The 27569-nt window shown below is 40.7% G+C and overlaps 1 protein-coding gene across 14 annotated transcripts in view; it reads left to right on the top strand.

Moving 5' to 3' along the window:
- Positions 1 to 4599: 4599 nt before the first annotated feature.
- The window catches only part of FAM172A (family with sequence similarity 172 member A), a 258669-nt gene continuing 235699 nt past the window's right edge, over positions 4600 to 27569 (top strand). For 3 of the 14 annotated variants that reach the window (XM_035568052.2, XM_050716215.1, XM_035568064.2), the window contains exons 1-2: positions 4600 to 4719; positions 25569 to 25637. In XM_035568052.2, coding sequence (XP_035423945.1) covers positions 25580 to 25637 — 58 coding nt within the window. In that variant the 5' untranslated portion in view covers positions 4600 to 4719; positions 25569 to 25579. Of the gene's footprint in view, positions 4720 to 22797; positions 22855 to 25513; positions 25638 to 27569 lie in introns of all 14 variants that reach the window. The other 11 variants (XM_035568058.2, XM_035568059.2, XM_035568060.2 and 8 more) reach the window with 7 other exon arrangements.

Raw genomic sequence — 27569 nt, 5'->3', positions numbered from 1 at the left:
TAGGTGGTCAGTAGGACAGAGCAGAGGTATAATGTGATTCTCCTCTACCTTAGTACCCTTTACACCCTTGTGTCCCAGCAAATGATTCCTAAACTGGATTGCATTCTTCAATTTCAGTATTCAGTACAAAGCTCAAGTGGTACAAACAAACCACTTTACGTTTATTATAAATGTAAATCAGACCCACGTAAGATAAAAGTGATCAGTCTTAACATACTTGGGTGCCCTTGTTGCTAACCAGGCTTGTGCAGTTTATAGTGCTCTTAACCTACAATTTTCTCACAGAGGACTAAAGATGTTAATACTTCACATTATCAGATGCTGAAAGAAGAAATGTAGGCATGTCTGAAGAAACAGCTATGGTATTCTACCAGCACTGAACCACAGGAGCATTTAACAACTGCTTATGAAAGTTGCATTGCAGGATAGCTATTAAAGTCAGACATCCTACTTGCTACAATCATCTATCAGCTGCTTCTAAAATCCTGCCCACCTTCTGTGTGTCATCTGGAGGAGATAAAGTTTTAATTGTGAGCGGGTGGTATAAAAAAAATAGAAAAAAAGACAAGGCGCCTTCTGTCATTCCAAATTTCTTGTCCTGTCTTGCTTTATGTTTCAGTGTCTTCGTGCCAGCGGGAGGTTTGCAGGCTGCTTTTAAGAAGGCAAAAAATATAAATAAAATCAATAGAAACATAAAAATCGAGGATGACAAAGAACATACCATAAAGAATGTATTGCAGAGAATGAGAAGAAAAAATACTGCATTTTGCTGTTTTATCCCTTTTATGCTTTGACTTGCTTAATCTAAGTTTCAAATAATTCCTAGTTTCCTTGGTATCTATTATGAAATTCCCTCTTCATCTGTTTAGTATGCATTTATATTTATCATCTTAACAGCTTCTTCCCTGTTTCTACTAAGCTACAGTACTGAACAATAGAAACTCATGTTTGGGGGTTCAAAGTGGTTTCATTCATAATATTTTCATTCAGCTTTTCCGTTCAATTTTTTGAGTTGATGAGACTTGACATTTTTTTTTTTTCAGCCATTTGAAATAAGCCTTGTTAAAGCAGTATTTATGTTACTGTAATAAGAACTGTCTTCAGACCATGATCACTTGTCACAGACACTACAAATATTTGGTTCCCCTGGTGTGCTCCTCTTTAGATATGATGATGAAGTCTTAAAATAACTTCTCCCATGTTCAGTGCAATTCTTTTGAGTTACATTTTTGCCTCAAAGTTAAAGAAAAAAAAAGTATTTTCCTACTGACAGCGCTAAAAATTTCATGCTCTGTCATGCAGACTGCAGCCCTCAGTGAGAACAGCTATTCCCATCTCCGCTGAAGACAGACACTGGCACAGACACTCACCCAGGTTGGTGGCTCCTTCACCAGTCGTCTGGCCTGCTTGTCTCACTGTCCCAGGGCATCCCAGGCCCCTTGCTTCCAAGTCATTATTAGTTTAGTGGCCAGGTTTTTCAGTCTCCAGGTCTTGTTCCCAAGTTTGATTTTTTTTCCCCTCTGTGCTGTTTTCAGTGCAGTGTCATTGTTAATTTCATATGACTAGCAGTTGACAATTTTTTCCTCTTTGAAACTCCCTCGCTTTCTTTCAAATTAAATTTCCTAATTGTTTCATGGGTAAGGAATGGGTAAGGAATAAAGCCTGTGTCCTTTATTTTATTATTTATATTTTAGAGGGGAAAAGCAAAGGCGTGGAAAACGTAAGGACTCCTTTACAGATCAAATCCAGATGAACATGTATGATGGATGTCTAGCTCATCCCAGAAAAAAAAAAAAAAGAAAAAAAAAAGTGAAATGCCTCTCTGCTGCAGATCTGTGACCATCTGCTATTATTTGACTTAGCCATAATGGCAAAGACACAGAAATGAGGTCTCAAGAGGTCTTCAGGAAATCTTAATAGAGATTCCTTTAATCTTAATACAGACCCCTTTTTTCCTCATTTACCGTAACTAATGAGTTTATAGCAAAAGTGTACTGTTCCTTCAGCGACTGATTTTGCACTTTATACTGTTAAATTTCCTCCCATTTCTCTCATTGTAGTCAAGAAGATCATTACTCATAATACCTTTCAACTTAGTGTCACCTGCAAATTTCTTGGGTGCATCACAAATTCTGATTTCTATCTTATTAATGAGTATATTGCACATATTATGTCCAAAAACTTATCACAGTCCCTAAGGAGTGCTCCTACTCATTTATCTCCTACCTGATAACTGCCTTTCAGCTTAGGCTTCTCTTGTCTCCTTGTCAGCCATTACAATTCTGGTTATTCTGACTTATCATCACCCCCACCTTCAGTAATGTTCCCCATAGGGAATTGTATCAGGGGCTTGATGGGATTCATCCCAGGCTGCTGCAAGCGCTGGCTGATGTCATCACGAGGTCTCTCTTAATTTTCTTTCAATGGTCTTGGGAATATGGAGAGGTCCCAGACGACTGGAAGCTGGCAAGTGTTGCCCCAGTTTTCAAGAAGGGCAAGAAAGAAGACCCTGGGAATAACAGACCCGTCAGTCTCAATTGGTAAAGTTATGGAGAAGTCTGTTCTGGGAGTTACTGAAAAATCTGAAAGACAATGCAGTCATTGGTCATAGCCAACACCGGTTCATGAAGGAAAACTTCTGCCTAAGTAACTTAATTTCATTTTATGACTAGGTTACCCATCTAGTTGACCAAGGGAAGACAGTAGATGTCCTCTGACAGTAAATGCAATCTTTTTGGATTTTAGCAAAGCTTTCAATACTGTTTCTCACAGTAGTCTTCTGGACAAACAACGCATAGCTAGACAAATACATAATATGGTGCGTGAACAATTGGCTGATGGGTCAGGATCACAGGATCATAGTAAATGGAATTACATCAGGCTAGCAGCCAGTCACTAGTGGGGTTCCACAGGGCTCAATTTTCTGGGCCAGTTCTCTTCAGTGTTTTTATAAATGATGAAGGACTTGATGAAAGACTCAAATGCATACCAAATATGCTTTTGGATGATACTAAATTAGCATGAGCTGTTGACTCCCCAAAGTGTAAAGAGGCCTTGCAGAGAGATCTTGACAAATGAGAGGGCTGGGCAATCACTAACCACATGAAATTTAAACAAGGTGCTGTATTCAGCACCTGAATCATGGCAACCCTGAATACATGTACAGGCTGGGGACAAGTGGCTGGAGAGCAGCTTCATGGAAAGGGACCTGGGGATTCTGGTTGATGGCAAGTTGAACGGCGAGTCAGCAGTGTGCCCTGGCAGCCAAACGGGCCAACCGCATCCTGGGGCACGTCAAGCACAGTACTGCTGGCTGGTTGATGGAGGTGATGTCCTGCTCTGCTCTGCACTGGTGTGGCCTCATCTCAAGTACTGTGTGCAGCTTTGGGTGCCACAATATATGAAGGACATAAAACTATTAGAGAGTGTCCAAAAGAGGACTATGAAGATAGTGAAGGGTCTGGAGGGCAAGACGTGTGAGGAGTGGCTGAGGTCCCTGGGTTTGCTCAGCTCAGAGCAGAGCAGGCCGAGGGAAGGCCTCATGGCGGCCTGCAGCTCCCTCACGAGAGGAGCAGAGGGGCAGGCGCTGAGCTCTGCTCTCTGGGGACAGTGACAGGACCCGAGGGAATGGCAAAGAGCTGGGACAGGGGAGGGTCAGGCTGGGTGGTAGGGAAAGGTTCTGCACCCAGAGGTGGTCGGGCACTGGGACAGGCTGCCCGGGGCTGTGGTCAGGGCACTGAGCCTAATGGCGTTTGAGATGCATTTGTACAATATTCTTAGACATAGGGTATGATTTTTGGGTGGTGGTGTGTGGAGCCAGGAGTTGAAGTTGATGACCTTTGTGGTTCCCTTCCAACTTGTGATATTCTATTATTTAGGAGTCTACAGTATAATGCCTTCTGCATGGAGAAGAGAATGATTTCTCTTATTCCTTCCGTGGGTGTCGGAGTCATTGAGGCTTCCTGCTTTCCATCAGAATAAGAACAGAGCTGGGAGCAACCTGTATGACAAATGTTGTACCTTCTCCCACACAGACCTGGCCCAGTCCTAGCTCACGGTACTTTGCCTGGGTACTGTGGGCTAACAAGGGTGGAACCACCTACGTCGTGGTTATCCTTGGGAGAGGAACAGCTCACAGCCTTCTGCTCTGGACATAACCATTGGAGGTAGCAGCCTCCACACACCATTTGCATAAATTTCAGCAATTTGACCAAACCTGGATAGATTTTTAACAGAACAAGGAAAACACCCTGATGAAATGCAACTAGACACAGGTCCTCTGGCTACACCCTAGTGAACATGCCGGAGCTGCTCACGGAGTTCTGCAGCATTTTGGGGCAGACCCTGACGAATTTGTGGGGAGGGTGCCTCAGACACATCACACAAATATTTTGGTGTATGTCATTTTAGTGACCTCAATGTTCCGTTGTCTTATTGACTCCGAATGTTTTGGTGTGTTTTTATTTTTAGTTGACCCCGATCGTTTTGTTGTTTTTACTTCATTGACCCGAATGCCTTGGCGTGCGTCTCGGTGCGTCACTGCCCGCCGCCAGCACCCGGCCCGCTGCCGCCCCGCGGCCTCCCCGCCCTGCCGCCCCGCTTCCGGCTTCCCCGCCGCGCCCCCTCCCCGAGCGCTGACGTCACGGCGGCGGACCCCGGAAGCGGAGCGGAGCGGAGGGGGGGAGGTGCCGGCCCCGCCCCGCCGTGTCCGGGCGGCAGGTACGTGCGGCGGGACGGCACCGCGCGGGGGCGGGGGTAGCTGGGTGGTTCGGCTCGGCCCGGCCCGGCCCGGCCCGGCCCCGCCGCCGGTGCAGCCCCCACGGTCCGGGAGGCCGCGCCGCCGAGAGGGGGCCGTGCGGGCGGCGGAGGGGTGCGGGTGTCCGTCCGTCCGTCCGTCCGGTCTGTCTGTCTGTCCGTCTGTCTGTCCGTCCGTCTGTCCGTCTGTCCGGCCGGCCCCTCACACACAGCCCTCCGGCCCCGCCATAACGGCCGGGCTGCCCCGGTCCCGGTGCAGGAGGAGTGGCACGGCCCCCGCGGAGGGGTCGGGGCTTCTCTTCGGTCCTTCCATTTCCTCATTTTATTTTTGTTTTGTTACTTTATTCATTTTATTTGCTCCTTTTATTTTATTATCTGCTGCATTTTATTTGTTCATTTTATGTATGTGCTCGTTTATTTGCTCATTTTATTTATTTTATTATTTGCTCATTTTATTATTTGCTTATTTTATTTTAATATTCATTGCATTTGCTCTTTTATTTTATTTACTCATTATTTTATTCACTTTATTTACTCATTCTTTTTATTTTAATTATTTTATTTGCTCATTTCATTCATTTTATTTACTAATCCCATCTTAATTATTTTTTATTTTCTTTATTTTCTTTTACTGTGTAATTAACTTTATTTCTCCCAGCACACACCATCGTCACAGCTCCTCACATTCCCTTCACCTTACTTATCCTATTACTTTACCCACTTAGTTGCACCCCCCCCCCCCCAGACGTGGTGCTCGCCACGCATTGCCTGGCAGTCATGGTGTGAACGTGGTGCCCCCTGAGCCGGGCAGAGTTCGGCTCTCCTCAGGTCGGAGCTCCTCTTTGGATGGCAGTTCCTCGTGGTACAGCAGCTTAGAAAGCCTCACAAAATAAGGGGCGTTTCTGAGTTGCCCAGGCCTAAGCACAGGGAGGTAACTTGTAAATGACTGCTGGGTTTTAGCTTGGCAGGTAGGCAACTCAGAATTTGTTCTTCTAAACGACCAGTTGTTGCTCATCAGCCCTTCCTTTCAACAAGCACAGTGCCCTTTGGAGAACCGTTGGCTTCTTTCCTTTCCTCTGGTCCCGACAAACTGCTGCCTGCCTTCAGGACGGTTCTCCTTTATCTCTGCTGTGGCTCGGGCCCAGCTGTGCAGTCTCACGTTAGCCCGCTTAGCAAATCTTCAAAAAAACGTAAAATTGCGGTATTTCTGCTTGGTGTTTTTCACTGTGGCAGCAAGTTGCGGTGAGCAGGTAGGAGGCCTTGGACAGGGCTCCTGGCAAAAAAAGTGTTGGGAAAGCAACAGCAGCTGCAAGGATGGCTGCAGGTCCGTGGTCGCACCTGGAAAGTGATTTGGTAGCACAGCAGAGGGTACAATGGTGACATTATCTGCCCTCAAAGAAGCACAAATAGCAAAAAGGCGTGTTTAGTAAGCACTGGCATTGTCTTGGTGTCGTTAAAGGAGTTTGGCTGGAAGATGGTGGCATCATGTTGTGCCACCTGTGGTAAAGCTGCCTGGTGATGGCACTTTGGTTAGAGAATGGCAGCTGGATGTTAAAATTAGGTATTTCATAATCATGCAAGGAAAGGTAAAAACACTGTTATGGAGGGAGAACTAAAACCTTAGCAGCTGAAGGCACATAGAAGATGAGAGGGTATCACCAAGTGATACCAACATAAAGTAGAACAAGCACGTCTGTACATGGCACTCTGCATTTGGAAGTCAGCAGTTGTGAGTGTTTTACATTAAGTCATTTCACCTTCTTTCCCCCCAGACTAATTGCTTCGTGCTTCTGGGACGGGATGGGTGGCATCAGCAGGCCGGCTGGAGATGGAGCAGGGTGTCCCCGTGTGCCACCCGTGGCTGTATCTTATCCTGTGCCCTCCACAGCCTTCCCCCGTGGAAAGGTGGTGGGCCAACGCCAGTGTAACATTTACAGCATTTTCATTGACCTGAGGCTTTTTGCCCAAAATAGTTTAGCTGATGCTGGTGGGTGAGGTGAAGACATCCATCAGGCCTGGGGTGCTGAGCAGCTGGAGGCGGACAGGGGCATCATCATTTTAGAAGCATGGTGCATGCTCACGCTCAGACTGCCTTACTGAAACACCTGCCATTATTGGAGCTTTGTCGACGGTGTCTGGATTTTGTCTGTTCTCTTTGTGTTCCTTTTCAGTGGTGGTAGCCAGTTATGACTGTATGTTAATCTGTTAGTTGACTTTTTAGTGAGTTGTCACTTATAGTTAGCTCACGTTTGGGGGAGCTTCTTGTAATTACTCAGTGGGGAATTATCTGTTGTTTTGTTTTGTTTTTTTTTTTCTTTTAAGTTCACAACCTTACTTTTTTTCCCCTGGAGACTCAGCTCTGACTTTGGAGGTTTTGTCCGTTCCAGGCTCTATAGAAAAAGTTCTGAATGCGACTCTGTTGCTGGTACTTTGAATCTGACCCACTGTTCCTTTGGGGAACAATGTGCTATGGTGACTGAGGAGTTTTTCACATTTACAATAGATTCCTGGAATTCTTTGAAGTAAAGCATACATACAAAGAATGAATGCATATCTTCTTTTTAATTTTTTTCCACTCGCTTACTGAAACAAATTGGTTAGCAGCGAGCATGAAAACATCTGCTTATGAAATTTAATGCTGCCCTATGAATTTTTTTTTTGTGTGTGTGTGTGCCTTTTCTCTTTGCAAGTGTGATTGTGCATCTGTCTACTTGGTCTGTAGGTCAGTTTCACAGATTTGCACTGAGTGGAACTCTTGAAGTACAAGTTAATGGCTATTTTGTATGGATGTTGTTCAGTATTTTAAGCGTTGCAGTTAGGGTGTGCATCACATATATATGCTCATTTTATTTTTGAGTGGAAGACTCTGGAGTGAGGACTCTGATAAGTTAATATTTAGCTAATCACGGTGTCCCATCCACTCTTCTTGTAATGGGACTGAATTGTGTCGGACGGTGAAAAGACACAGCATTCAATTTTGTGCGATCCTTGACCTTTCTGCTCAGCTCCCCATCAGATAATTATTAGTGCCAGTTTTCGTCGTGGTTCTTGTTTTATGGCTGACTGCTCCTAGGAATTAATCTGGGACCTCCAAGTCATTTCACTCCCTCCATGCTCACACCACAGGGTGCCCGGGGTGTGGTTTTGCAGCCCGTTCAGGGCAGGTTATGTCCCCTCTGCTGCTGAAAGGGGCGGCACTCATTTCTGCCTGGTTCCTTGTGGTGGTCTGAGGGATCGTGAGCCAGGTCAGGAAACGGATCCAGCTAATGCACAGCTGCAGAAGTACAATGCTGCCTTCCCAGTCGCATCAGCCAGCTTGCAAGCACTGGCGAATGCCTTCAGAAGATGAAGGATGTGGCAATGGAGATACTGGGATGAGGAGAAGGGACAGACTGCCTCCCCTGGGGGTGAAGTCTTATCTCAGGTGGGATTCAGATGATCATGAACCTGCAGCCCACGCTACTTTGTACTTGAGCCGACAGCGGATGAAACTATCGTTACCATTTTCCCGACCAGTCTGCTCTCGCAAGTTAATTGCTAACAATACTTCTGGTGCGAACGGTGTCCCACTGGAGGGCTGGTGCCGTCATTACCTATACCTAGCTGCTCTTATTCCTGTTGTGCCCTGGGGAGGGTTTCAGCCATACCAACCTCCTGCCGATGGAACCTCTCTATGACTCCAGTTGGTACTCTCTTGAGCTGGTATCCTAAAGAGAAAAGGTGAACCACATAGAGTTAGTCCAGCTGATTTTAGGTGTTTCTTCATTACAGCTACTTTGGTTTCTAAGCCTTGTGGCTTCCCAGTGCTTGGCAGAAACTGGAGGGGAGCAGTCTGTGTCCAGCCTGCTGTGTAGACATTGGAGTGTTGGAAGTACTGATCTTTAATAGTTACACGAAATAGGTGTTGTTTTGAAAGCTGCGGTATTATCTGAATAAGTATGTTTAGTACAGGAGTAAATTTACAAAACTTTACTGTAAGCAAATAGGTTTGTTTTCTCAGGCTGGTAAAGGAAAAAAAATCTTTATCACATGCCTAGAGGGAGACATGCTGCTTCAAATCGAAGTTGCCTGTGCACACTGTCTGTTGGACTGCAATGAGCAATTCTGGTGCTGACTGGAAGCAGGTCAGTACCTGAAGCACCAGTGATACTGAGTGTTAAAGTGTTTGTGTTTCTTGATGCTCGTGTGTTTAAGGTTAGACTTGCCACGTTACGCTGTTCAGGTTTTTGCAATTTTTTTTGTCATTATCAGTTGTTCATAAGGAGGTTTGCCTGTTTACTGCCAATTTCAGGTCAAGGTTTGAGGTAAAAAGTTTTTAGAGAGGGACAGACTGAAAAAAAGTTTTGGACTGTTTTGAAAAAGTTCTTGATTACTGTAACTATCCCTAGGCATCTCTGAGATGTAGATAAGAAATATGAAATTTAATAGGAAGATGGCTTTGGAAATTGTGAGCTATTTCCCAAGGCAGCTAGTCTGTATTTGTCTGAATGTTAAGCTTCATAAAGTTGCCATTTTCCATTTGCTATTGAATCTTTTAAGATATTTGTTTTGAATTCTCCAGACATTTCAGCTGCTATGTACATACGTATGTAGTCTGCTGGCCTACTCGGCTGTCTTCACCGTGTCAGCTTTACGCAGCACGCACGGTGAGGGCTGCTGGTGGGACGTAGGAAACATGGGTTCTACTGTTCTTCGTCATCCCTTAGCTGGAGTGCATTGTGTGTTGCGGGAAGGCATAGTGGACCTCGTTGTTTTGCCTCTGCTACATGCTGGGAGTTAGCCGTTGTGTTGTACTTAGCAGCTGTTGTGTAACCTCTGTGCTCGAAGGAGAACTGTCCCCCCCCCCTTTTTTTTTTTTTAGTAATAACTACTTGTCTGAGAAGATGGACAAGGCGATTCAGATCGATCACGTCAGTACGCCAAGCTAACTGTTATGTCAAAGACCAAGTCCAAGAGATAATGCAGTGGTTGTAGTTTCTTTTAAAGTCCTGCAAGGCTGGCTTCATAAAGCCTTGAAAACCACCTTTGAGTGAATGTCATATTTATGCATTATCATATATTCTGTGCAAATCTAAGTCTCCTTGTTTAACTGAAGAACATGCTAACGCATTTCTTTGCTTTCTTCTTTCTTGTCCTAAGTACAAGTATAGGCAAACAACCTTGAAAGCATCTAGCTTTTTTTTTCTTTTTTTTTTTTCCAACTAATGAGCATGTAATTCATCTGGCAGAATGTGTGTGTTACAAATCCATCCCAAGAAACACGATATTGAGTAAGAGGAGCAGATTAAAGTAGAAACTGGCACCACGGTCAAAACCAAAATTTGAGATACTTTTAAAAGGAGATGCATGTACAAGGAAGACTTGGTAGCGAAAGTGGCACTGATGAACCATGCTGTATCACGGCTTTAAGGAAATACGGTGAAATGAGGATAAGTAGTGTGCTCATGTGCATGCTTGTCTCTCTTGAAGAACACTAGTCTGCGGAGTGAGACAGCATCTCTCCACTGAAGCATGTTATCAAATCTCAAGAAATAAAATGTGAGTTACTGGGAATTGTGTATGTATATAGTGGTAACTTCCAGCCTGTAACACTGCATTAATGTAGCTGTCCACGTCCAACCCAATGAGAAGATTTCAGAGTAAGCAGAATCATCAAAATCAGCAAATATTGCAAACGCCTTTGATACATAGTAGTCAATGAGTCAAAAGTTCATGTAGGCTTCTTGATACTTTTCTTCAAATGTTTGCATTTTGGAACAAGAGAATGTGAAATTTACAAGGAGTTGTTGCTTGTCAAAGTGATGGAACCCCTCTTTTGCTTTGCCTGCCTGTGTTCCTTTCCTATCCGTGTTGGCAAATCAGGCTGGAAAAAGTTCTCAGGCAGCAGCTGTGTGCTCCTGCCTTGTTGTGTCCTGTTGCCTCAGTTGTACCAGGTAACGAACCAAATCTGGGAATCAGTAAGTTAAAATATAATGCTAAAAAAAATACACTGCAATGCACAGGCTCACCATGCATTGCTGCCAATGGTTCTGTCAGCACAGCTGAGGGGGTAGCACGGGTAGGGGCTGGGACCTCTTAAGTCGTTTTGCAAAACTGTGTTTGGGAATATGTCCTTTGATTCCAAGACCTAGGGGCAGGAACTGTCTTTGTTCTGTATTTGTTCTCTGTGACACAGTGGAGTACTTGTTATCTGTCTGGATGAAGACCAACACTGCTTTCCCTTGGGTTGGATTTAACATTTCTCAGCATAAGAAATTGTCCTCAATTTCTAGAAATTTCAAGCATGTTCTGATAATGGCAGCACGAAAGCTCCAGGTTAGCTCATTTGGCCTTATGTCCACTGTGATAATGAAACTTTATTTCCAGCAAGATGCAGTAGATGCCTGACTACCATGCTAAGTGAGAGTTTGTATCTGTAGCAAACCCCGGCTAGTGTCCTCACTTGTACTTTATTTCCTAAGACGTGATTTTCAGTTGTCAGTGACTCAGAAGCAGACAATGACGTTTTTGGCATGCAGTGCCATATGATCTCCATTTTTGCTCTTACTAAATAGGTTATATGTCTTGGTTTCTAGCATTACATTCATGTGAATCATCCCACCAGCTTTGCAAATACCAGATAGGTTGAATGTAAGTTCCTGAAGGAGCGCTTTAAGATCTTGTTCACTATTTTGCCAACATCATTCTGTGGGCAAATTATTTTTTTTTTTTTGACTTTTCATACTTTGTTCTGGTAGTCAGAAAAATGACAATAAAGCCCTAAGGAGCAACTAATTGTGAGAGGACCGCACCAAAATAACAAGAAGTTTGAGCTATTGCCTGTGTGGGGTAGTTGGTCTGGGGAAGGGAGCTGAGCCTGGGAAGGATGGAATTATGTTGAGATGGGAAATCTATTTCCTTAATGAGACCAACCCATACCTGCATTTTCCTGGTGTGAGAGAGAAAATGCTGGTGCTTTTCTATCAGAGGGAAACTGGAGTTTTCAAAGACAGCAGTGCATTCCTGTGAGAAGCTCAGATTTTGCCAGCTCAGTGATGCCCATAAGAAACATTCAAAGGAACGTTTTGTTTAACAAATTCTTGACAATCGTGATCTTCAGAGAGTACTATTGACGAGCATATAAGAAAGCTTTATGTATGTATGTGGCAGCATTAAAGTATCTGGCTTTCCAGAAGAGGAGCATGGTGCGGTTAACATAGTATTTTTGTTGAGTCTGTTTGTTCTAAACTTCACTTTTCGTAGCAGTATGGAATAGCAGATAAATATATTTTAATGTTTTACTTTATGGGAAGTGCTGGTAGACATAGCAAAAGCAAATTTACCATGAGTGTGGTCGACGTGGTAATGGGGCCTGGAGAGGTAGTGGAATTGCCATCCTTGAAAATGTTCACAACTTGACTGGTCGGTGCAAAGGAGATGATGAGCCCTGCTTTCAGGAGGAGCTTGGACACCTCCAAGGTCTCTTCCAGTGCACGTGATTGTGTGGAACGGCGCCTCTGTGTTTTGGAAATCAAACACGGTACGTGGCAAGGTCTGCTGTGGTGTCAGGTAGGGAAGGTGTCAACTTCGGTGTGTACAAATCTCCAACGATTCGAGTGGGACAAAACATTTTGGAGGAGCTGGGTGTGTGGAGGGTCCTTAGGGGCTTTAATCACTCCCATGCCCATTCTGTAATGACAGCGTGAAGGGAGCCAGTGATGAGTGGGCAGGAGGAGGTCTGGAAGGAGTTGTGGAGTTGGCCATCCGTTGCATCCCGTTCCAGTGCTCTTGCACTGGAAGGGCAAACAAGGACAGTTCAGGAAGGAAGGGAGTGGAGTGCTGCTAGGAGCATGCAGGGTGAAATGAGGCCAAGTGGGACTTGGAGATTGTGCGGGAAATGGGAAGTAGTGATTGAGAGGCACTTAAATACGGGGGAGGAAGAACTTAGGTTAGGAGAAACATTAAGGCCATGCTTGCAGCTCAAGAGAGGAAGGTCAAACAAAAAAATGAATAGCTGCTTTCTAAATGAACACCTTCATTCCAGGCACAGACAAAGGGAGAAGTGCAGTGGAAAAAAACAAATGCGATTATGCCTTCACTTTGCTAATGACTTGGATGATGATGGCATAGAGAGTAACTTTATTAATTTAACAGAGAGTACCAGGCTGGGAGAGGATTCAAGTTCTGTGAAAAGTAACTTTAGAATTTCAAATGGCTTAGAAAAAATAGAGAAACAAAGTGAAAGAAATAATGCGGTTTGAAAGGACAAATGCAAAGAACTGTGCTTAGGCTAGATAGTTCCCTATATAAACATAAAATACCAGTAATTACAGAAAAAAATAATTCCAGATTTTTAGGTGAATCATAGTCTGAACATGAGTCAGTAACGTTGTGCTGTTGCAAGGAGGGTAATCATTTTTCTGGGACATATAGTCAGAAGGGATGTTTAAACGTGTTACGTGGTAATTTCATTGTGCACATTGCTTGGACTTGTTCAGTCTGGGCCGTTCCATTTAAGAAACACTTTGGTCCACAGGAGGTTCTTCCAGGGAAAAGCAACAATAATTTTTCAGACTAGAGGAGATTGAGAAAGACACAACAGCTGTCTCCAGGTATGGGAGGGGTTGCTAGAAAGAGGAAGGGCAGAACTTCCAAACTGCCTATAGGCCTAGAAGTAAAGGTCTGTGACAAAAGACGTGGAAGTTTGGAAGAATCCTCACCTGAAAAGGGTAGTTTGGCATCAGAATAGATTTCTGTTTAAAGCCAAAATACTGCCGCTGTGTCAAACACAGTAGTTTAATTGCAATCACTAACGCTGGGGATGTGGTTTCTCTGTAGGTGCTGGAAAGTGCGTGCTGCCACCCATCTTTTAAGGCGAGGGGATCTTAAACTTCCCCGGCAGAGGTCCTCTTGCCTCCTAGTCGTCAGCTTTCAGGCACAGCAGGGGGAGCAGAGCAAAAGGCAGGAGGTCTGGCAGGTTCTGTGTTTGTCTGTCGAGGCTCAGGATGAGGTTCAGGCATGAGCTTAACCAGCAACATGAACGTAACTTCAGGAAAGCTCTGGGGTATTCATCATGGGTATTTTTAAAAGGAATTTAGTTAGGGCCATGCTGGATGTCTGATTAGGTGTAGATGATGCTGACTTTGAGAAGTAGGAGAGAATGAGATGTTGTCTTTCCTATTTTGACTTTCTCCACATTGTTTTTTGTATAATACTGGAGTTTAGGGCTTGGGAGCTTAACTAAGTGTGGGTAAACAACCTTAATTTTGATATTTCCTGATACCTGTGGAATTGACAGTGTCTTTGAGTAGTGGAGGCATACATATTTATAATATGCTATCAGATATGGAAAGACAATATGGACCTTTTTTAAGGCTCTGTGCATCTACAAGGTGATTTTAACCAGCTGGAAGGTGTTTTAATGCACTTAGGAGAATGATTGCCAACAGAATGAGTAATATACAGCATTGTCAGCTTTCACAGATTTGTCATGGCTGTGGCCCTGGTGGTTTTGACAGTTTCTTGATGATAAATTTTGTCTGTTTCACAGAAATTGAAGAATTAGAATCAGAAATAAATGCTTAGGAACACAAAAGTGAAACCCCTGAGACCACAAGCTCTAATTCTTGCTCATGCACAGACTGCTTGTAATGATTTTCTCATCCCTTGTTAAAGGCTGTTCATTGCTATTGTGGGAGGTAACTAACATATGTATAAGGGCGTATACGTAAACACATACACATACTTTTTGAACAAACTTTTGCACTTTTTCATTTATTGTGCACTTTTATTTTTTCTCTCCTAAAGGTGACAGAGTGGTTGGTAGTGGCAGGGACTTCTGGGGCTTGCCTCGCGCATCCCCTGTGCCCTTAGTAGTGCCACCGTGTTCAGTGGTTTTGATAATCTCCAAGTAACCTCTCTGGGCAGCCTGTTCTAGTGTTAGACCACCCTTAGAATAAGGTTTTTGTTATGTTTGGGTGGAATTTGCTAGAGTCCAGTTTGTGCCCACTGCGTGTTGCCCTCTGACGGGACACCACTGGGAGCAGTCTGCCTCAGTGGTCTTCAATTCTATCAGTCAGGCATTGAAGAGGCACCGATGAGACAGACCAGTTCCTCCTCACCCCATGCCCCAACTTGTCTCTTCTCCAGGCTGAACAGTCCCAGCTCTCTCTGCCTCTTCCCAGGTGTCAGATGCTCCACGCTTGAGGGGAAAAAAAAGTGAAAGATCGTGGGTTGAGATAAAGACAGTTTAATAGGACAGAAAAAGAAGGGAAATAATAATGATAATAATAATAATAGAATGTACAAAGCAAGTGATGCACAGTGCAACTCCTCACCATCATCTGACCGATGTCCAGCCAGAGCCCGAGCAGCAACAGCCCCCTGGCCAGCCCCCACATATAATTGTACCACGCGATGCCCCATGGTATCTCTCTGGCAGCTGGGGGCAGCTGTCCTGGCTCTGTCCCCCCGCAGACCCTTGCTGGCAGGGCGGTGTGAGAAGCTGGGAAGTCCTTGGCTTAGTGCAAGCACTGCCCTGCAACAGCTCAAGATCGGTGTGTTATATTATCAGCATTGTTCTTATTCTAAATACAAAATACTGCACCGTACCAGCTGTCACAAGGAAGATTAACTCGATCTTAGTTAAAACCACGACGCTGCTGTATTGAGATTGGTTTTACAGCACTGGAGTTCTAATTTCAAATCAATTTGGAAGAGGAGTTTGTGCTCTGTAAGTTTTTTACGTGCTTCTAAAGTTCTGATCTGTCCTCTGTCCCTTCCCCGCTTTTTTTGATATTTATCAGATATTTTGTGTTACCTTCCAGGTTTGTTCCAAGTAAGCTTAATTTAGATAAAGAAAATGTATCTTTTGTCAAGCATTGCTGATCTCATACTAACTCATTTTTATTGTGAAATTACTTTTCATCTGATTTCCCCTCAGTTTTCTTTTTTCTTTTTGGATTCTTTTTCATATTTGGAGTAAAATTTTGTTACAAAGCATGTAAAGTTTGAAAATTTAGTTTTCTCTAAGATTTTGTTTCTCTTTCTTTTACCCCCCTTCTCCAACACAAGGAATTTAGAACAAAAGATTTTTGCCTCTATATTATTTCATATGTCCACGTGGCTGCAACTGGATTGTTTCTTCTGCTTTCACTTAAGGATAGGTTAAAAATAAATAAAAGATTGGAGGTATGATGGTTACATTATTATTTCATTCTTGCAACCTATTTGTTGTGCTGTAAGTTTTCCTTACAAGTTTGTATTGCCCTGTGCTTACACCGTCAACCTGACCTCAATGGTCTGTATAGTTTTTACTTCATTTTTAAATGAAATCTTGTTTACATAAAAATACTCTTAAGGGTAATACTATTCTAATATCCAGCAGATTTTCTTGAAATTCATGAGTTGTGAGAAAGTGTTTGTATTGTCTGTAATGTGTTTTTTCAGAAGTCTCTTGTTACCTTGTTACACTGGATGAGGCTGGTGCTGTTTTGTGTTTTTCCGTGTCACACCATATAATGTATTTCTGTCTCTTGCATTAATTTCCATGTAGTCTTGGGAAGCAATGCGGTCAGCTGCTGTAAAGGTGAACATAAAAATAAGTATACTAACACACACAGGCTTTAGTACATTTGTTTTTTTATGATTCTTTTTATGTTTAGGTATTCTCATTCTGATTTTAAAGTGACATAAAGGTAGAATAGTGCAATGGATTGATCACCCTTGTCCTGTAATTACTGTACTTTATCAATAAGCTCTGTTGTAGCTGTTACATTTTTCATCTACCACAGTATTCAAATCAATAAGTTGTATTTAACAGCAGTATTCCTTCTGAAAATGCATCTAATCACAGTCAGTTAAGCACTGAAGAGTCCTCTACTTCCTGTGACACTTCGTTTTCTTGGTTAGTTATTGTAATTTGTGAGAGTGATTATTTATTAAGTTGACCCAAAGAATGATGAAGGAGGTGTTAAAGGAAGTCCCTTGTCCATTGTTATTCATTTTAAATAATACTTGGTATGATAAAGAAATCCCAGAAGATGATAAAAGTGCTGATGGTATGTCAGTACTTGAGAGAAGAGGGTGGGTTAATACAGATAATAATAGACCATGCTGTCACAATGTATGTAAAATAATGGAATACTAATGGAAAATTGTATTAATAAATAATTAAATGACAGAATGAACTCTTTGTTGATTCAGATTATGAGTTTGCTTGATTGCAGTTACTGTTCCAGTATTATAGATTTAATGTTATGTAAACTGACTACTTTAAAATAAATCTACTTCAAGACTGCGTAGTGTAAATAAAATAGCTACTTCATGAGGTACTTAATCCCTTCTTGAAAAAGTAACAGTCTTCAGGAGTTGTGGTCTTCAGTAAATACTGCGTAGGAATATTTAGGAATTCACTAAGTATTCTTGGGAAATAACATTAAATCATCACTAGTCAAATGTTTCCAACCCAAGATTGGTTAAATGTTAAATAGGAGAGAATTTATTTAGCATTATCCCAGTTATTTGGTAAGTTAGGTCTGCAGCCTGAAGAAAAAAAAAAAGGCAAGTCAGATTGTGAAACAAAGAAATCAGGAGAAACGAGAAGCCACCACTCTAGCAGTGTTTGTCCTATGGAGTTTGGCTTGCATAAAGTTGTCAACTGGGATTTAAGAAATATATGGAAACACTGGAACTGGAAAAAAATTACTTCGAGTTAGAATAAAAATTTCATACAAGACTCCTAAACTTGCATCTAGTCAAGTAAGGGGAAAATTAGAGAGGGAAACCTTAACAGACTAGTGACTTAACATAGTGACTAGTGACTGAAGCCAGAGTAATTGAGACTGGAAACAAAACCTGAAAGATGTGACTAACCTTTGAAACTACCACTGGAAGCTGTGGAATCTTCAGCACTTAATAAATTAAAATTGAGACTGAATGCCTTTCTGAAGGCATGCTGTAGTTAAACACAAGTGGTTGGTCTCAGGGTTTGATAGCTGTAGGAAGGCAAGGCCTGTGGTAACCAGGACGCAATCCTGGCATGAAGCTCTGGGCCTTCCAAGCAAGAACTGTGAATTTCTAGTGATGATTTTCATCAAGATGAGCCGTATCCGTGGTTGCTCTTCCTGCTCATCTGCTGCTTTTGTCTGCACACCTTTGAGTGTGGTAGTACTTGGTTGAGTTCTGCTATATCGTTCTGCAGCCACAAATGCTAAGGTAGGCCTCCTAAGGAGGGCTTCGACTGATTGGAGATGTAGTTTTTTCCACAAAATACATAAATAATTTTACGAGGTTGGTTTGGAGAAGTTGGTGAAGTTCCTTTAGCTCCTGTGTGGGATGGTTACTGTTAAGTCAAGAATTGCCTAACAGTTAAGAGAGAAACCCATGAAGGTGTGCACTGACAAAGGTATGAACCGCAAACAGCTGTGCAGGCTGGCCGGGATGTAGCTCTGCTAAAAAGGAGCTGGAGGTCCTGTTGGACAGCAGTCTGAAGAGGCAAACTTTTTCATAAGGGTGCTTAGCGAGATGGGAAATTTCATCTGGGTATAAGGAAAAGAAAATGTGCTGAAAACACTGAACATTGAAATAAGTTCCCAAGAGGAGTGGTGGAGTCTCCCTGACTGGAAATACTGAAGGCTGGTCATGGCAGCACCCTGGGTTACCTAATGGGTAGGCCCAGCTTGCAGCAGAAGGCTGGACCAGATGACCTCCGGAGATCTTTTCCAGCCTAGACTGCTCTACGATGCCATGGCAGCAGTCTTTACTTTGGGCAGATAAAGGAGGGTTGGGGATAAGACAGTAGCAGAGCTCTCTAGAGTTGTCTGATTCTAATTACTGAATTGAGCAATTAGTGGAACCTTTTTGTGAATGTTTCTGAAATTCATACAAAAGAAATGTTTACTTGCCTTTATATATATATATATCTTGGTCCTTTTTATTATTTTGGAATAAAAAGGGAAAGAAAATTTATTGATGTTAAAACAAGACTCAGAGTGATACAGTCAGAATTTTGAGTTGAAGTTGGTGGTCTTAAATTACGAGCTACAAGAGTAATGAATTTATGTTACTCACATTGTTTTTATACACTATAATGTGGTGCAGCTTTGCAGAACCAAATTTGTGGACTGCATTTGTTTTACAAGGCTATTCGAGTTGCTTGTCAGATAGTTGAAATGAAGCAGTGCTACTCGGTTTGGTTGGCCAGATAACATGTGCTGCCTCTAAGGTAGAGGGACAGACCAAAGAAATTTGAGATGCTGTAATCATAAAGCTGAGAGAAATGATAAAATTGAAGAGAAAGGTGTCTCATATTGGGGGATGCTGTGGGCAGAGCTGTAGGGCAGATCCATTGAGGCAGACACTACTGCAAAGAAGGTATGTACACTATGGGAATTTGGGGTATTGACATTTGATTTTGATGGTAAACTGATGACTTCAGTAGCACCCCATGCTCATTTCAGTTGTGTGTGATTTGATACTGAATAGCTTCCATCTCTATTAGGTATTTCTGTGTCATCAGAGCACCTGTGTTATATGCAGAGTAGTCAGACTGGGTGGTGATATTCATTCTTTTCATGTACATGTTCTGGTAGGAGTTGGAGGAAAGAAGTATTTCACAGAAAGGAAGGTGCACCTCTCACCTTTCCTTAGCTCCTTTTTGTGCACCTCAGCATGGAGTCTTCAGTAGGATTAAAAATAGTTTGCTGTGTGCTAGGATCTGGACTACAGTCAGTTCTGTATTCATTGCATTTTCAGCCTCTCAGTCTGTCATCTTTTCAGGAGTCTTCAATTAATGGCAGGCAGCACTTCTGAAAGTCAAGATATTACTTAAGAGCAAAGGGAGAGAGGAAAAAAAAAGCGATTTTAAAGTACTAGACACATATGCGTATGTCTAGGCAGCTTTTCATGGTAGCCAAAACAGAAATCATTTCCTGTTAATTTTCCAATCTCTCTCTCTTCATCTGTGGCTGTCCTGCAAATTACTTTGGTGTCTTTATTAAGAGAGTCTTTGAGTTTTTCTGTGTTTGGAGGCCTTTTCCTCTCCCAGCTGACCCATGGGATTGCTTGAGAGAAGCTGACATTAGAAAAAAGATTAAAAATTCTGACTTTGTCCTGTAACTACTTAGTATGTACAGAGATGAGGCTATTGAAAGTCAGTGTTCTCCACCACATCTTTCAAGCCAGAATCCTGTTAAAACCAACAGTGTAGTGCAGTCATCTTAAAAATTCATCCAAACGTGTTTTTTTTAATAAACTATCACAGGGCAATTATGAAGTAATATTGTGCCAATATTACTTATCCTTGCAATGTACACTGTGAGAAAATAAGATTCTGTAATTAAAGACCATTTCACACACAAATGTTTGCCAGATTAGTGTTTCTTCGATGTTTCTTTTTGTCCTCGTCACTTGATAAGTACTCCTGTGCAACAGTGGAGCAACACAATATGAATCTTTTACTGAATATAATATTATTACATACAACGTAGGCTTTTTTTTTCAGGTTTTACTTGAAAGATATTAGTTTTTCATAAACTTTGTTTCCTTGAATTTTCCCTGTCATCTGCTGTGTATGGAGGATTCTTAGTGGCATTTTTGAGGAAGATGATGGTGAAAGGTACAGTGAAATTAATGCCCTACTCATCTTGGGTGCTGAGCTTGGAAAACCTACAGAACTTTCTTCAGAGTTCTTAAAATGGGAATCCAGCAGTCCAGAGTTCTGAGGACTGAAGCAAATTGCTCAGGTTGAATGCCCTGAAAATGGGAAAAGTGCAAACCAGGTTACCTGAGAACATTTTGTTTTATAGGAATCGAGTAAATCTCGTAAGAACACCTGCAAATTCATCCTCTGAGCAGGGTTCTCTTCTGCAACATTCTCCTGCCTTCACGGCAGGGTTGTTTTTTCTGTCCCCAGAGTTACTTGCCTGACTCACTGGGTAGTACCCATCTGCCTCACCACAGGAGGTAGGGTTCTCGATGCACTTAAAGTATTGATAATACACATTCTTGAGAGAATATTGCATTAAGCATTCAAAGATGCTGCTGCTGCAGAAGAGTTCCTGGATGGTCATTTTGAATCTTCTCATTTGGTTGGTAAGGCCATCAGGTAAACCTCTCAGAGGCTGTGTTTAGGTTGTACTGTCTGCTTTTGTATTCTTATAGCATGTTTATTATTTGATCATGTCTACAGGCATTTATTTCTGAAGGTCATTTCCAGCATTTCAAGTCTGTTAAGCTACAACAATTAAAATTTCAGTATGTGGAATTGTGTTGACTCTGCCCTGTGTAAACAACCTAGTTGCTGATGAGGTGGGGGCACTAATGAAAACAGCTCACAGTCCTCTGCTCTTTGAGCTTAAGGGGTAAATAACATCAGAAGGTAGCTGCTGTGCAAATAAATCAACTGTTCTTGCTGTCTGTGGTCTTGTACTTTATCAGCAAGTTCCACCACCGTTTGGTACAGTGCAAAGATGTACTGAGATTCAGGGATTTTGGGACCCTTGCCAATTTCTGTGTACTCCAGGGGTAAAAGATCCTGCTCTCCCAGCATTTGTTACACAGCTCCCATGCGTTTTCCCTCTGTCTTTTTGCAGCTGTATGGAGCATGCTCTAGGCAAATAGGTAAATTTTCTGGAAATTCTGATAAGTCTTAATAAGTCTGTAATAAATGTGTGCAAAAAGCAGTTTTTACTTAAGCAGATCTGGGCAAGCTCTAAGGGGAACAGGAAGAGGCACATGCTGCATGATAAGCTGATCCTCTGGCAAAGTTTCTAATAATCTCTGCAACATGGAGATGTTAGAGCTGCTCATTAACAGCAGAACTGCATGGAAGATCCTACCTGTGAACCTTCTTTGTGTACTAGATATAGACATTTTAGCTGAACTTACTCAAAACAGACTGAAAATAATTGTCTTTCAGAGCTGAAGGTTGGCAAACCTAAGTGTAAGTAAATAAGGTCTTTAATAATGAAGGAAAGTGAAGTATAACCTTACCTGAAGCAGTTGTTACTGATGTTATCTGTAGTGTCCTAAAAATAGGAATAGATAAAATATAGTTAGACAAAAACAAACCAAAACAAAAAAGTCAACCAACCAAATAAACAACAACAACAACAAAAGTTATGTTTCTTGTGCTTTATCTGAGCCAATGCAGAAAATGGTCTAATAGCCAAAACTGTCTCCCAGCCATGTATCTGAAGAAAGTCTAGCTCTGAGTCATCAAACACATTGCACAAGCCTCATGCACGCTTGTTCCTAGCGTGCTTGGTATGTCAGTTTACAAAGAACTAGACTGTAATTCAACTGTATTTTAATAAAGCATTGTAACCACAGTATTCTGATGACTCATGTTTGGATTATGTCCAGATAAAAGTGATGGAGTTGTTTGCTTGAAAATACCCACATGTTTTCTTCTATGTTGCACTTGCGGTGGGTTAGCGTTACATCTTTTTATGGCCTTTGTTTGGAATTTTTGTACCAGATAACATTGACTTAATTTCAGTTAATGTATAATGCTAATGTATAGCAAAATCATATACTAATGTTTTTTTGCCACGTTTCTACTTGGATTTGCATAACGAGGAATAATTAAAGCCTGTAAAAATCTGTGTATGTGTGCACTTGTTTCAGAGTCAGAATATACAATAGGGTGTCTAATTTAAAGACTAACACGATCAAGCACTATCCAGGTCCAGATCAGCTCTGTAGTCCAAACTTCCAGTACCACTTTACAAACAAAATCATAAAATATGTATGCATACTATCTTAAGTGTGCAGATGTCTGTTTTCTTTGTTTTTAAATTTTTGACCATTTGTTTGTGAATCCACCAGTCCAACTGTATTCAAAAGGGTCTGGTGAAAATGCAGCCTTGTGAAGCCGCAGTATTTCTGATGACAAATTATTGGGCATTGATGTTGAAGCGACACAGAATACGCATAGTATGTCTAGTGACAGAATATTTAAAGTTTGCATGGGAAACCAAGATACATACAAATTAATGTAAGTTCCCTTGGAAATAAACTTATTTAAGTATTCCTTGGGTGAAATAGTAAATTGTTTTTTAGGATGTGTGCTTGGCATAGCTACAAACAACCAAAGAAGAGATGTTTTATGAAGAATCTGTAAGTAATTGCATAGAAGAACATTCAAAATGATCTGTATTTATTATGGGGCAACTGATGAAGGACATTTGTGAATTATGTGAAGTGCTGAATGTATGGAGTTCAAGATGACTGGGGCTTAAAACTGATTCCTAGAGTAAACTGCAATTCCTGCTTTCGCCTGTAAGCAAGTATTCAGGGAGATTTATGTGTACTTACATTCCCAGTGTTTGTTTCTGGACCATCAGACTCTAGTTCATTCAATATCTGTTTGTAAAAGAAAGGAACTCCAACCCTCTCATCTAATTTCTTCTGTTTCTCATTTAGCAAATATCAGTGAGGGTTTTAGCAGAGTGCTGTGTTCACACAAACAATACTTAAAATACTGTGTGCTTGTTTCATCCTCATTCTAATATCAAGTCCTCCCTCCAGTGGCTGCTGTAACAGTTTTTTACATTGTCAAAAAGAACTGGAAATTCTGTCTCAGAGCTAAATTCAGATTTAATTATTTATTTATATTTGATGCTTCTAGCTTTGTGAGTGAACCTCTAAGTTATCAATTCTTTCCTCAGTGGCTAGGTCTACGTCAGTTAAAGGAACTCAGGTACACATTCTAGGGGCAAAAACGCCAGAAATTCTTGGTCACTGCATTGATTTATCTGATTAGGAAAAGGGGATTAATTTATCAAGGTAAATCTGTTCAGATAAATGTTGTATTTCTCACCTTGGATAATAAGAAATCTTCAAGCACCTACATGTCATTTGTAGCTGCATTAACTTAACTATACTCAATCACGAATTTTCAATTTTTTTTGTAGGGAGGATTACCTAATTTGTCTGACAAGAATAATTTTCATCTGGCCTATCAGAAATCGCTATGATTGTCACTCTCTATCACTTTTAATAATTTGAACTTGAGTGGGTTTGTTTGTTTCCTAAGGTGATTAGGTAGAATGTACGTGTTTTTACTCTGGAAACATACAAACTGATGATGGGCAAGATTTTCTAGTTGGTGATCTTCTGTCAGTGAACTATATGGAAGCATCCAAGAAAAATCTTTCATAAAATCCATGTGTGAGTGGTTTTAATATATACATCGAGTATGCTTTGTGCCAGTAAGAAGATTTTTTTCTTATTTATATTGATTAATTCTGTTATTGGGGCTAATGTGATTAAAGTGTTAGTGAAAAAGAAGTCCATCTTAACTCAATCATGCTGAGTTGCATCATTATTTTAAAAAGTGCATGGTCTAAGTAAAGGTTGCATGGTGGAGTTGTGTTTTGTGGAGAGACTTTTGACAGTGTGCTGTCGTTTTGCAGCACCTTAGTCTGAACCACCTTCTGCAAAGGAAGGTGTCAAAGTCAACCCTAGCCCAAACTCGTAGAATGTAGAAGACAGTTAACTGTCTTGAACAAATAATAATAACACAAATAATAATAATGATAAAAATAAATAAAAATAAAAAATATATATCTCCTTAGTTAATAACTATCAGCCCCTTACATTTTATTTTTTTCTTAATCTGTAGGAAAATGTTTCATGTAATAGGTTTTCTTTAAAGAAAATAGACAATAATCCCCCCATCTTTGTCATTCTGTTTTTTTTGTTTGTTTGTTTGTTTTTCTTGCTGTACTTACAGTGAACTACCATTACTTAAACAATTTTGAGGTTCTTTCTTACAGTTGCTACTCTTAGGGAACCAGTAGTACAGCAGATAAATCCTGCTGCTCTTTGTTTGAAAGTTGCAAGTTGCTACCGAGATGCAGTTCATGCAGACTCATCCATGATAAAGTGTAAAACAAATTGATAATGACTGACAGATGAAACAAAGAACTAAAAAGATAAAGTGAAAAAAAACTCAATGCATAGAAGTCTTTTAATTGAAAAGGAAGAAGCAGTGATTGTGGTATGGTAGTTTGCTCCGTTGGTGTCAGATTAAAGATGAAAGAGACTGCAGACTTGAATGTCTGGGTTGCCTTCTGTGCAATAGGAAAAAATTTACACATATATTTTGCATATAAATTCTCACCTTGAACATATTGAGGTTTGTTCTATGCCTGGACAATTGCGCTATAAATTTCAATGCAGATAATGTATTGTAGAGATCACAGTGGTTTAAAAATACATACTCCATGTAGTTTTACTAAAACTGAGGACTGTATAGTACAGTGTGAACAACTCGATTTACTTCATTGAAAAAGAAAAATCCGTAGAGATTGTGAATGTTCTGTTGCTTATTTGTGGTTTTGCTTGTATTTTCTACTATGGACTTTAAAAAGTGTGTGGCTTCTCCAAAATGCTTAAAGTTTACTGATCCTATGTCAGAGTTGCAAAAAAGGAGTATTGATTAGATAAATGTTCCTTCAGGATTAAGAAGTTAATATTCATTCTTGTGAATCTCTGACCAAGTATGATAGAGGAATTTTTGTCACACTATGTTGTGAAACTTCCTAATCTAAGATAGCATGATAAGACTTTGTCCAGTATAAGTTTTGAATAAGAGAAAGTCAATTTTAATTCTACATTATAGAGTACGATTTTATAATATTCAGGGAAGTTTTGCTTTCAAAACAAGTTCTGTTGTTTTATATGCAGTCTGTTTACGTATATGTGGTAGCAAATCAGATCTCTTGAAGCAGAAGTCAGTAAATTTGTTAATTGCTAACTTGTTGATTTTCAGATTGTCCTTTGATGACAAATGCACATTTACTTTACTATTTTAATTCTGCTGACAGTTTGGGTAAGGATGGCTCAGCTCCAGCAAGGAGGCCCGGATGAAAAAGAGAAGACTACTGCATTAAAGGGTATGAATTCTTCTGCCTTCTTTTTACATATATAGACTCTTCAGAAACAGTTATTAATATTAAGGAAAGGAAAACACTTTTATCTAACTATGGGTTAGATTCTGGGAGCTGCAAAACTGGGTAAGACTATAAGTCTATCTATGTAGTGCTTTTTGTCTAGTGGTGTCCATTATCAATAGTTTCATAAGATGGTTCAAAAAATAATGATCTGTGGTATAGAGTAACAGAGTAAGAAATCCATTAATTTTATAATTTTCATAATTATCCTTTGAAGAAGTTGACTGGTGCTTTTGTGTTCTTATTTACCGAGGGGTATACTTTAATTTTTATGCTATTTATGTTTCAGAATTTTGTATCCATATTATAGCTTTAAAAAATCTCTTTAGCTGTAGAATGTTAGCAGTGAAAACATTTTCAAGACATTGATTTCCGTATTGATTTCATAGAGTTTTCTTTGAATTGTATGTTTAGAAAACTAATTGTGCCTAAGTGACTTAGTGCAGTAAATATCTTTAGGGAAAAAAATGCATAAATGACATTTTTTAGAGAATGTTTTTCAGATTTAGAAGTACACGGAGTTGATTAGAGTTGCAGGTAAGCTAACCAAACACTGGATTTAAAGTGCTTGCATCAGACACTTACTCTCTAAATTGTCTTTCAGAAGAGAAAAAAGAATAGAAAGAACCTTGCAACTCCAATGTAAAAATTGTATTTCTACAAATTTATTATTAGAAATGTATCTTTTATCATACAGAGATGGTAGATTGTGCTCCTCCAGTTAAAATTGTGTATTTCGGAAAGGTTTGGTGAAAACCTATGTGGTGGTGTGTTGTTTTTTTTAAATCTTGTTGTACTAATTCTGTCAAATTAATTTATGTTGAGGAAATCATACTTCACGTTTGGAAAAGTAAACCTTCCATTGTATAGTTGGCATTAATTTGATTGTTATCAAGGGCTAGTACCCAAGAAGTATTCCACATAATTAAAACTTTGTGGGAGACTGTGATTTTCTTCATGTGATCTGGTGAACTCCTGTTAAGCTCTCAAAAGACCCCTGCAAATCACTCAAATTTGGTCTCTCTTGAATCAAATTTGAGCTCTCTTGAATCAATCTGTAATTGAGTTTGGGAGTCAAAGATCTTTTGCAAGAATGGTGGATCAGATCTCAAAAGAACTTCAAATTTTTCTGAGAACACTTTAGCTAGTTTTTACTTGAAAAATTGCACAGCAAGAAAGTGGCTGGTGAGGTGGTTGGAGCACAGGCTGATTGCAGTCTTACTGAGTGACTCTGATTGAAGATATAAATCATCAGACTTTAAATTCTGAAGATAAAGCTTCATGTACTCCATATAGTATTGCCCTTGCTACTCACGAGATGGGTCTTTTTATTATATAGTAACTGACACTTCTGTGTAAACACATTTCCTAATAGGTCACAGTAAGAAGACATGAAAATTTTGGTGCAGTTAAATTCTAGAGGAGTTGTGACGGCAGTCTCTTCACTGAGGAGAGATAAAGTGTTAACGACTGTTTTTACTACCTTTATATTATGAAAATACAGAGGGAGAAATGGCATACTTTTTGTGTCCTGCTGCCAAAAACTTCTTTGACAAAGTTCTTTTCTTCTCTGTCATTCTGTTATTTGGTTGAGAACCAAAGCAACTTGCCCAGAATTTTCAAAGGACAATACACAAGACCAAGCATGAATTGTTTATGTATATGGCTTGTCATGGATTATTAAGCAGATTTGATGAAAAAGAGAGCTATGGTCAAAAGAACCACATTTAGAAATCTCCTCGTCAACATCCAGTTGTCAAATAGCTAGTTAGATAATCACAGAGGCGCTCAGGTATCACAACATCAGTTGGAGAGATACGGAGATTCAATGTCCGTGCAAGACCGCCTTAGGTCACTTAGGGAAGGATAAGCTGG

The sequence above is a fragment of the Cygnus atratus genome, chromosome Z (assembly GCF_013377495.2).
Source record: "Cygnus atratus isolate AKBS03 ecotype Queensland, Australia chromosome Z, CAtr_DNAZoo_HiC_assembly, whole genome shotgun sequence".
NCBI classification, from domain to species: Eukaryota; Metazoa; Chordata; class Aves; order Anseriformes; family Anatidae; genus Cygnus; species Cygnus atratus.
This window is presented reverse-complemented; position numbering and strand designations above follow the sequence as displayed.